The 12,097-nt window shown below is 41.8% G+C and overlaps 1 protein-coding gene across 1 annotated transcript in view; it reads right to left on the reverse strand.

Annotated features, from left to right (window-relative positions):
* Positions 1–11,836, reverse strand: part of LOC311147777 (cAMP-dependent protein kinase type II-alpha regulatory subunit-like) — a 32,300-nt gene extending 20,464 nt beyond the window's left edge. Inside the window, exon 1 of the mRNA XM_084184554.1 lies at positions 10,406–11,836. Within this exon, the coding sequence (XP_084040680.1) occupies positions 10,406–10,652 (247 nt within the window). The 5' untranslated portion in view covers positions 10,653–11,836. The remainder of the gene's footprint in view (positions 1–10,405) is intronic.
* Positions 11,837–12,097: the final 261 nt, after the last annotated feature.

A 12,097-nucleotide genomic window follows, 5' to 3' on the forward strand; every position in this document is an offset into this window, starting at 1 on the left:
CACTATAAGCCCCGTCTAATTCCCCCTCGAAACAGTTTGTGTTTAATAGGCTAAATTACACACTGTTAACATCCGAGTGCAGAGTGATCTGTTCTTGCAATTTGTAGTCTATTAAATTTCTGATTTAGATATGACAATGTATCATGAAGTTGTTTGGATGTAGTGAACTGCTTTTTCAAAGTAACTTGAGTTAAGTTAACTATATTTTTCTTTAGGGTAGCTTTAGTGTAGCTTAACTTCTTCCTGTGTTAAGTAATTGGTAGCTTGGTTAACTATATTTCAGTAGCTTCGCCAACACTGATTGTAGCCTATATTATATGCCTACTCTACAAAAATACCATACATATATTGGTACTGGGGATGTATAAAAATATACATTTGTTAGAGAGAGCAAGGCGATAGCCCCCTCGGTTCCAGTACCTTTCCAGTGACCCCACCCTGACAGCCTCTATGTCTCTGTCCCGTTAAACCCACTCTCCCTAAATCAGTGTTTCCCCAACTCCAGTCCTCGAGTACCCCCCCCCCCAACAGCACACATTTTTGTTGTAGCCCTGGACAAACTCACCTGATTCAACTCATTCAGGGCTTGATGATTAGTTGATAAGTTGAATCAGGTGAGTTTGTCTGGGGGGTACTCGAGGAGTTGGGAAACACTGCCCTAAACCACCTTGTATAAACAGATTGAGAAGCTATCCCGTCACACCCAGTGCAGGGAGTGTAAGATCTGTGTGTGTTAATCCTGATGGCTATTGCGTGAGTGAGTGAGTGAGTGAGTGAGTGAGTGAGTGAGTGAGTGAGTGAGTGAGTGAGTGAGTGAGTGAGTGCCAGGACCAGAAAAGAGTCAGGGAAGGACAGTCTTGATGGTGTGTTTTCAACTTGATTTCATTTTCACCGTTAATGATATTACAGTGGACCGTTAGTATTAAATTAATGTCAGGTTATCTGGGGCACAAAGGCACAGATTATTAACTACATCAGTGAGGAGGCATTTATCAAAGCATGCAACAAGAGAACCTTTCTGCAGTCTCATTGGTAGCTATGTCAGAGGTTATTATGCATTCCATAACAATATGTACAGTACACTGAACAAAAATATAAACACTACTGAGTTACAGTTCATATACAGTTGAAGTCAGACGTTTACATACACTTAGGTTGGAGTCAAAAACTAGTTTTTCAACCACTCCACAAATTTCTTGTTAACAACCTATAGTTTTGGAAAGTCGGTTAGGACATCTGTGTGCATGACACAAGTAATTTTTCCAACAATTGTTTACAGACAAATTATTTCACTGTATCACAATTCCAGTGGGTCAGAAGTTTAAGTTGACTGTGCCTTTAAACAGCTTGGAAAATTCCAGAAAACGATAGGCTAATTGACATCATTTGAGTCAATTGGAGGTGTACCTGTGGATGTATTTCAAGGCCTACCTTCAAACTCAGTACCTCTTTGCTTGACATCATGGGAAAAGCAAAAGAAACCAGCCAAGACCTCAAAAAAAAAAATTTGTAGACCTCCACAAGTCTGGTTCATCCTTGGGAGCAATTTCCAAACACCTGAAGGTACCACGTTCATCTGTACAAACAATAGTACGCAAGTATAAACACCATGGGACCACGCAGCCGTCATACTGCTCAGGAAGGAGACGCGTTCTGTCTCCTAGAGATGAACGTACTTTGGTGCGAAAAGTGCAAATCAATCCCAGAACAACAGCAAAGGACCTTGTGAAGATGCTGGAGGAAACAAGTACAAAAGTATCTATATCCACAGTAAAACGAGTCCTATATCGACATAACCTGAAAGGCCGCTCAGCAAGGAAGAAGCCACTGCTCCAAAACCACCATAAAAAAGCCAGACTGTGGTTTGCAACTGCACATGGGGACAAAGATCGTACATTTTTGAGAAATGTCCTCTGGTAGAACTGTTTGGCCAAAATGACCATCGTTATGTTTGGAGGAAAAAGGGGGTGCCATGCAAGCCAAAGAACACCATCCCAACCGTGAAGCACGGGGGTGGCAGCATCATGATGTGGGGGTGCTTTGCTGCAGGAGGGACTGGCACACTTCACAAAATAGATGGCATCATGAGGAAAGAATATTATGTGGATATATTGAAGCAACATCAAGACATCAGTCAGGAAGTTAAAGCTTGGTCGCAAATGGGTCTTCCAAATGGACAATGACCCCAAGCATACTTCCAAGGTTGTGGCAAAATGGCTTAAGGACAACAAAGTCAAGGTATTAGAGTGGCCATCACAAAGCCCTGACCTCAATCCTATAGAAAATCTGTGGTCAGAACTGAAAAAGCGTGCGCAAGCAAGGAGGCCTACAAACCTGACTCAGTTACACCAGCTCTGTCAGGAGGAATGGGCCAAAATTCACCCAACTTTTGTTGTGGGAAGCTTGTGGAAGGCTACCCGAAACGTTTGACCCAAGTTAAACAGTTTAAAGGCAATGCTACCAAATACTAATTGAGTGCATGTAAACTTCTGACCCACTGGAAATGTGATGAACGAAATATAAGCTGAAATAAATAATTCTCTCTACTATTATTCAACTGACTTCAACTGTAAGGAAAACAGTCAATTGAAATAAATTGGATCTATGGATTTCATATGACTGGGCAGGGGTGCAGCCATTGGTGGGCCTGGGAGGGCATAGGCACACCCACTTGGCAGCCAGGCCCACCAACTGGGGAGCCAGGCCCAGCCAATCAGGAGTTTTTCCCCACAAACGGCTTTATTACAGACAGAAATACTCCTCAGCACCCCCTCAGGTGATCCCGCAGGTGAAGAAGCCGGATTTGGAGGTCCTGGGCTAGGCGTGGTTACAGGTGGTCTGCAGTTGTGAGGCCGGTTGGACGTACTAAACATTTTAAAGTGGCCTTTTATTGTTATTGCCCCAGCACAAGGTGTACCTGTGTAATGATCATGTTGTTTAATCAGCTTCTTGATATGCCACACCTGTCAGGTGGATGGATTATCTTGGCAAAGGAGAAATGCTCAATAACAGGGATGTAAACAAATTTGTGCACACAATTTGAGAGAAATAAGCTTTTTGTGCATATGGAACATTTCTGGGATTTTTTTTTTTTCAGCTCATGAAACATGGGACCAACACTTTACATGTTGCGTTTATTTTTGTTCAGTGTAATTAGAATGATGAAAGAGGATGGCCAAGCCGCATAAGGTCCATGAACAAGTGACAACACAGTGACTGCTCGTGTTCAACATGGTGACTTCATAGTGCACAACCTGGCATGTGAGCGCCGGCCGTGTGAACTGCAAATAAAAGCGAGGATGGGCTTTTCTTCTGTTTCCTCATTTTTCTGCCACAGGAGATGGGCACGGAATCAGGAAGTGGCAAAGTGCAGATGCTTTTCAAAACATTACTGAAAATGCAGCAGTAAACTGCTCCTCGCAATAACAAAACACTACTCCAAGGTCAGTGAGGAAAGAACGAAATATGCAGAAAAGTTAGGGGGCTATTGGTTCAAATGAGCCATAATGGCACTTCTACTTCGTTGACAATATTATTGGAGGCAAGTTATTATTATTATTATTATTATTATTGACTATATATTAATTCCTTTTAAAGGCGCTACACATAGAATATCTCAGAATTTCACCGCTATGTGGAAGCTAGGTTAATTGAAACAGCACTAGGCTGCATTCAAAACAAATCTCTCCCACATCCCATTTCCCCATAACATGGTGGAGACTCACGCTTGAGCCTTTTACTTTTGGTCCCCAGCTGTAAATTTTTTTAGTTATTGAAAATATATTTCACTGCGATTTAGATGGTACAATGATTCCCTACAATATTCAGTGCTTGTTTTCTCACATACACTGAAATTGAGCAAAGTGTAGAATTTTAGCAACCAGGAAATGACAGAAATTTCTACATTGTCACTAAATAGTCAAAACAGCTTTCCCATTTTGACAACAGATGCCACTCCGGCGGGAGAAATCAATAGGTGAATAACACAGCCAATCACAACACTTGCGGGTAAGTAATACTGTGAAACACTCATTCCACTGTTAGCGCCAGATATATAATGGTAATTCTCTGAAATTACAAAGCAAAAATACTCAAAAATCCTATGTGTAGCACCTTTAAGTAGCTTGAAGGGGCAAACTGCAGTTCAAACAATAACAAAGTGGTCACCCCTAAGGGCTGGAGAAATGTAACCACTCAAATTCATACAGAGCTATGGATGCAAGGACTGACCATCCATGAATTCAAAATGACAGTTTTAACCATGTCAAACAAGCATATTTTGGGACAACTGAACTTAGCTCAAGAGGCATTTATATTCTTCAAGAATCAAAATGGGTATATATCATGAATTTAGTCAATAAATGGATGTAGCAATCACAGATTGCCCCTTTAAGTATGGAGCTGAATATTACTTCAGCTACGGTCGATTACACAATAAACAAGATATAAAACTTGATTATGCCCCTCAATGTGTCAAGTTCGACGATGTGAACCTCCATTATCATGAGGACCAATGGTCTGCCATAATATGCCAATAACATTTTAAGAAGTGTCCAAGCGTGTCAGTGGCTGAGAGTAGTTATGTGTTATGCATGAGTGAGGGTTTCTACACTAAGAGAGGAATTCTCAGCTTGAATGTCGGCCCACCACCTCAAGCTCAACAAGACTGAGCTGCTCTTCCTCCCGGGGAAGGCCTGCCCGCTCCAAGACTTCTCCATCACGGTCGACAACTCTACGGTGTCTCCCTCCCAGAGTGCAAAGAACTAGGGCTGGCCGATATGACCAAATAATCATACAGATTTTTTTCAACGTTCTCTAAATAAGTTGTGTTGCACAATTAAAAGGTAAATACACTGCATTTCAAACAGTAAGGAATAATCTACTGAATTCAGGGCTTGTGAAGTTATACCTAGGCTAAATATAAGCCTTCCACAACGAGGAAGAGCTCGGATTTGTTGTTTTGAAAGTGTATTGGGAAGTTCTTAGTAGCTAGCTAACTTTTTAGTTTGGATCCCGCGACACAGTTGGCATCAGTTGCTGGGACTGCTAGTCTCTGTCCAGTGATCCTGCCAACCAAGGACGGGTCTGAGGAGCTATTTGGCGTTGCAGCTAGCCTAGCTGCTAGCTAGCAGCATATCAAGCTAGCAGGGTTTTCTTGAGGGCTTGAACGCAGCCCGTGACGCGGTTAGCCATTTTGGCTGGGACTGCGGATTGTCCCGGGTTTGTGGCGGTCTAGATCCCTGCTGTTTGTTGTTTTCAATCTTCCCTGTGACCTGCCCTGTCTGGAAATGTGAGGAGTAACAGCGTAACCTACGTTGCTAGCTACCATGACAAAGACCAAAGCCGGCGGGAGTACCGTTGTCGAGGACAGTGGTGTCTATCACACGTGAGGGATCATTTAAACAAACAAAGAGTTCTACAAGCAGTTGTTACAACAACAAGAAAATCGCTTCAAGTGCTTTTTCCAAATACTGGTGTATTCGACTAATAAAATAATGGAGCGAGGTCCAGGACCTAAAGAACAGTTCGGCCCAGGCCGATAGTGGTCAAGATCCTGAGGTTCAAGGACAAGGTAGCTGTTCTGGAAAGAGCCAAGAACTTGAGAAGAACGGATATCTTTCTCAACAAGGACTATTCTGAAGCTGTGCACCAGAAGAGGAAATAACTTATCCCAGCCATGAAAGCTGCCAGAGTGTGTGGGGACATTGCTTATATCCGCTATGACAGGCTCATTGTCCACCCTCCCTCCCAGAAGCCTGGAAGGGATGAGAAAGCCAGGCCTATGGGTTCGTAGCTTCAACCCTGCAGCGCACACACCAATTGATTTATGGAATGCTGAATGTAATTTTTTTATTTTTTTATTGCTTTGTTTGCTCTTTTCAGTATTACGTCCATCTCTGATAAGCTACCCAGGAAAGGGCTGAAAATAGCCCATACTAATATATGTACAGTGGCTTGCGAAAGTATTCACCCCCCTTGGCATTTTTCCTATTTTGTTGCCTTACAACCTGGAATTAAAATATATTTTGGGGGGGGGGGTTTGTATCATTTGATTTACACAACATGCCTACCACTTTGAAGACGCAAAATATTTGTTATTGTGAAAAAAAACAAGAAATAAGACAAAAAAACTGAAAACTTGAGCGTGCATAACTATTCACCCCTTTGTAGAGCCACTTTTTGCAGCAATTACAGCTGCAAGTCTCTTGGGGTATGTCTCTATAAGCTTGGCACATCTAGCCACTGGGATTTTTGCCCATTCTTCAAGGCAAAACTGCTCCAGCTCCTTCAAGTTGGATGGGTTCCACTGGTGTACAGCAATCTTTAAGTCATACCACAGATTCTCAATTGGATTGAGGTCTGAGCTTTGACTAGGCCATTCCAAGACATTTAAATGTTTCCCCTTAAACCACTCGAGTGTTGATTTAGCAGTATGCTTAGGGTCATTATCCTGCAAGACTGAAACAGCTTTCCCTCAAGAATTTCCCTCTATTTAGCACCATCCATCATTCCTTAAATTCTGACCAGTTTCCCAGTCCCTGCCGATGAAAAACATCCCCACAGCATGATGCTGCCACCACCATGCTTCACTGTGGGGATGGTGTTCTCGAGGTGATGAGGTGTTGGGTTTGCGCCAGACATAGCGTTTTCCTTGATGGCCAAAAACCTCAATTTTAGTCTCATCTGACCAGAGTACCTTCTTCCATATGTTTGGGGAGTCTCCCACATGCCTTTTGGTGAACACCAAACGTTTGCTTATTTTTTTCGTTAAGCAATGGCTTTTTTCTGGCCACTCTACCGTAAAGCCCAGTTCTGTTGAGTGTACGGCTTAAAGTGGTCCTATGGAAAGATACTCCAACCTTCACTGTGGAGCTTTGTAGCTCCTTCAGGGTTATCTTTGGTCTCTTTTGGCAGGTTTGTTGTGGTACCATATTCATTCAATTTTTTAATAATGGATTTAAATGGTGCTCCGTGGGATGTTCAAAGTTTCAGATATTTTTTTTATAACCCAACCCTGATCTGTACTTCTCCACAACTTTGTCCCTGACCGGTTTGGAGAGCTCCTTGGTCTTCATGGTGCCGCTTGCTTGGTGGTGCCCCTTGCTTAGTGGTGTTGCAGACTCTGGGGCCTTTCAGAAAAGGTGTATATATACTGAGATCATGTGACACTTAAATAAAGTCCACCTGTGTGCAATCTAACTAATTATGTGACTTCTGATTTAGGGGCTTCATAGCAAAGGGGGTGAATACATATGCACGCACCACTTTTCCGTTATTTATTTCATTTCACTTCACCAATTTTGAATATGTCCATTACATGAAATCCAAATCGGAAAAACGCCAAGGGGGCTGAATACTTTTGCAAGGCACTGTAGCCTTAGAAATAAGGTTCATGAAATCAATAACTTGCTAACATCAGATAACGTTCATATATTAGCCATTTCTGACTCACTTAGATAATTCATTTGATGATACAGCAATAGCAATACAAGGATATAACATATATATAGGTAAGCATTTCACTGTAATGTCTGCACCTGTTGTATTCGGCGCATGTGACCAATAAAATTTGATTTGATTTGATATAGAAGAGACAGAAATGCTTATGGGGGAGGTGTTGCTATATATATATATATATATATATATATATATATATATATATTTATTCAGAGCCATATCCCTGTAATGCTTAGAGAAGATCTTATGTCAAGTGTTAATGAAGTGTTGTGGTCATCTGATGAAGCACTCCATCACTCTCCTTTTGGTCAAATAGCCCTTACACAGCCTGGAGGTGTGTTTTGGGTCATTGTCCTGTTGAAAAACAAATGATAGTACCACTAAGCGCAAACCAGATGGGATGGCGTATCGCTGCAGAATGCTGTGGTAGCCATGCTGGTTAAGTGTGCCTTGAATTCTAAGTAAATGACTGACAGTGTCACCAGCAAAGCACCCCCACACCTCCTCCTCCATGCTGGGAACCACACATGCGGAGATCATCCATTCACCTACTCTGCCTCTCACAAAGACACGACAGTTGGAACCAAAAATCTGAAATTTGAACTCATCAGACCAAAGGACAGATTTCCACCGGTCTAATGTCCATTGCACATGTTTTTTGGCACAAGCAAGTCTCATCTTCTTATTGGTGTCCTTTAGTAGTGGTCTCTTTGCAGCAATTCGACCATGAAAGCCTGATTCACGTAGTCTCCTCTGAACAGCTGATGTTGAGATGTCTGTTACTTGAACTCTGTGAAGCATTTACATTTACGTCATTTAGCAGACGCTCTTATCCAGAGCGACTTACAAATTGGTGCATTCACCTTATAGCCAGTGGGATAACCACTTTACAATTTTTATTGTTTATTTTTTTGGGGGGTGGGGTAAGGGGGGGGGTTAGAAGGATTACTTTATCCTATCCCAGGTGTTCCTTAGGTGGGGTTTCAAATGTCTCCGGAAGGTGGTGAGTGACTCCGCTGTCCTGGCGTCGTGAGGGAGCTTGTTCCACCATTGGGGTGCCAGAGCAGCGAACAGTTTTGACTGGGCTGAGCGGGAACTGTGCTTCAGCAGAGGTAGGGGAGCCAGCAGGCTGTTAACTCTAATTAACTTATTCTCTGCAGCAGTGGTAACTCTGGGTCTTCCATTCCTGTGGTGGTCCTCATGAGAGCCAGTTTCATCATTGCGCTTGATGGTTTTTGCGACTGCACTTGAAGAAACTTTCAAAGTTCTTGAAATTTTCCGGATTGACTGACCTTCATGTCTTAAAGTAACGATGGACTGTCGTTTCTCTTTGCTTATTTGAGCTGTTCTTGCCATAATATGGACTTGATCTTTTACCAAATAGGGCTATCTTCTGTATACCACCCATACCGTGTCACAACACAACTAATTGGCTCAAACGCATTAAGGAAAGAAATTCCACAAATTAACTTTTAACAAGGCACACCTGTTAATTGAAATGCATTCCAGGTGAATACCTCATGAAGCTGGTTGAGAGAATGCCAAGAGTGTGCAAAGCTGTCATCAAGGCAAAGGGTGGCTACTTTGAAGAATCTCAAATATAACATGTATTTTGATTTGTTTAACACTTTTTTGGTTAATACATTATTCCATGTGTTATTTCATAGTTTTGATGTCTTCACTATTAATCTACAATGTAGAAAATAGTTTTAAAAAATAAAGAAAAGCCCTGGAATGAGTTGGTGTGTCCAAACTTTTGACTGGTACTGTATGTTACTGCTCAACTAAAACAATCTTGGTCGACCAACAGCCTAACGACCAAACAATCGACTAATTGGTGTCAGCCCTAAAAACATTATTCAACCAAGCTTTATAGGCATACAATTTGGCAAGCACAAATTATTAACAATTTTAACCATAACTTTGTATTATTGTGTCTAGAAATGTTTAATTGATGGTTAAAGCAATCGACCCATTGTCAAATGCACCATTAAATGATTCAACAATTTAAAATATTTTTTTTTAATTGTAAAATTGTTTCTAAACCCGTTTTTGCCATCAGACTCCAGAGCCTCCAGACTCCATAGCCCTATATTGCAGAGTGGTAGGTTTTCAATTGGCTAACACTTACCATGTGGTTTGTGCAGGCAGAAATATTGTGCAGTGGGAGGCTATAGGACACTAACATTTTGTAACAAGCATGGTAACAAGCATTCTTTGTTACACCCCTATAATTAGACTGCAATTACCACCAGTTAAATGTTATTACATTGTAATTACATTATTACAATTAATTACAATACGTGTTACAGTGTAATTACATATGTTCATAAGGACCCCTTAAAATGAAGTGACACCAAAAATTACAATTAAAACAATTTCAATCCCACTTGAAACGCAACAAAATATGAAAAGTTCAAGAGGGTGTAGATTACTATACGCACTGTATATTTTTTACTTTGAATTAGTTATACTATTTTGATATTGATTACTGTACTGTTGGGTAGAGCTTGCAAGTTAAGCATTTCACTGTACTTGTGCATGTGACAATACAATTTCAACTTGGCATCTTATGTCCGGCCAGGGCTGGCAGACATTATGCAGGCCGCATTTTTTTTTCTTCTCCTGTAAATATGGTTTTCATGGCTTGGGTGTGTGGTGCATGCACTTATGTCATCATTGAAGACAATTAACCAACCACATAAGATCAGCAGTGGCATCTAATATAACATGTGTAGCCTATAGGATGTCACAGACAGTTGGCAGTCATAAGACTTACTAGTTTAATTAAGGTTCTCCAACTACAGTCCTGAAGTGCTACCGGGAGTGCAGACTTTTAGTCCATCTGTACTCATCTCTATCACATCTGTTTGAAATGACCAACTAAGCATGATCGTATTCAGTCTGGGCCATATTAGGTGGAAGGCCTTATCAGGCAGTAACTTACGCTCGAAATCAGACTCGTCGGACCCGTCTTCGTCTCCATTTGACTCTGTTTGCATCGGCTCCCCATCAAACATCACTCCTTTCCCGAGCTTGACAGCAGCACCGGCCCCATCCTGGCCTCTGGTGTCCCGCAAGCGCGTGAAATATTGCACGGCGAATTCCACCAGGTCCGGTGGCCTCTGTCGAAGTACCTCCACAGTGTAGCCTTGCAGCAATTCCGTCAATCCCACCGGTATCTCGATACTCATGACTGTGTTTAGATGGCGCTATCTAACTAGAAATATGTTCAGGTATACTGTGTTTTTCGTACAAAAATAGAAATGTACCTAGCTACGAATTCAATATCTGTCCATGTGTAGCACGCTAGTTAGCTACTGCTACCGGGAGATAGCTGACACTGGCAACAGCTTCACAGAAACTGGGTTAGCTTGATGACATTGATGAGCAGTTCACTGGAGAGGTTGCAAATGTTCTTAGCTAGCTAGCTAACAATAATGTCCAAGCAAATAGTGACACTTCTTTGTCGAAGGGAGGTCGGTCTTGTGTAAAGAAAGAAATATGACCAGTGACGTTAACGTTAGTTTATAATGTTTGAGCTGTCAAGTTGGATAAGTTAACGTTAGCTAGATAGTTGCTGTTATGACAGCTGACCCGTTAACATTAACACAAATAAACGGCCTCGGTGGCCTCCCTGATCTCTTTATTTCGCCTCTTTTTCGCCCGTCTCTTTGCCAGGGTAGCGACTAAACCCCGCCAGCTAATGGTATATCCTATCAATATCAACAGCACTGAATAACTTACCTTGCTAGATAGCTAACTATTTATATCCAATCTGAGTTAAACTAGCTAGTTTGCTGATTAGCAAACAGACGACGTAGCTACCTTACTACACCAGCTAGCAAACTAGCCAGCTAACTTAGCATATAATTAATGGTACTTTGGAGGGTGGGACTTGTGAATGTAACAGTTAACTTTAGCTAGCCAGGTTAGCTAACTAAACTAACCTGTTTGTTCCGAGAAAGAAGCTAACTAGAACATCTAATTAAATACCCGAGGGCTGACTTAGTATTATACGCATAAGTAACGGCGGTAAAAGCTAATCGATCACGTTACTTTAGCTAGTTACCGGTAACTAAACTACTCAACAAACTGGCTAGTTAGCGTCTGATGTAAGATTGCTGAGTTCAGACAATCCGAAACCGGCGTATCCCAAGATCTGTAAACAAGCAGCGGCAAGGACAACCCAGACGTTACCTTGAATCCAAATTATCCAGTTTTTCAACAACGTAAAATAAAAATGTATGGTATGTTGGTAGCTTTACTCGTGATATTCGGTAAATCCGTTTCTGTCTGCAATTGAGGCTCTTCTTTTTTGCTCCACCACACGAGCGTTATTTCGGGGGCGTGGTCACTATACAGTGGTGAACGTAGACACGGTTGATCTACCAATCCCCTCGAAGACTCATGACATGAAAGGTTTTATCGCATTCGTTTTAAGGCCGAAGGGGCGTGCACAGAGGAGGGATGATAAAGGAGGGGCGACAGACGTGGCCAGTGACGTCTTTCTGAATGGGCGCGTTCGACATTGCAGCCGACTTTAAAGGCGAGTAAAGATTGACTAATCTACAAATCACCGTGCATCATAAATAACTACTCAATATTATTTGTAGATCACTCAGTCGGTCACAATTTA

The sequence above is a fragment of the Coregonus lavaretus genome, assembly GCF_964263955.1.
Source record: "Coregonus lavaretus genome assembly, chromosome: 20".
Lineage (NCBI taxonomy): Eukaryota > Metazoa > Chordata > Actinopteri > Salmoniformes > Salmonidae > Coregonus > Coregonus lavaretus.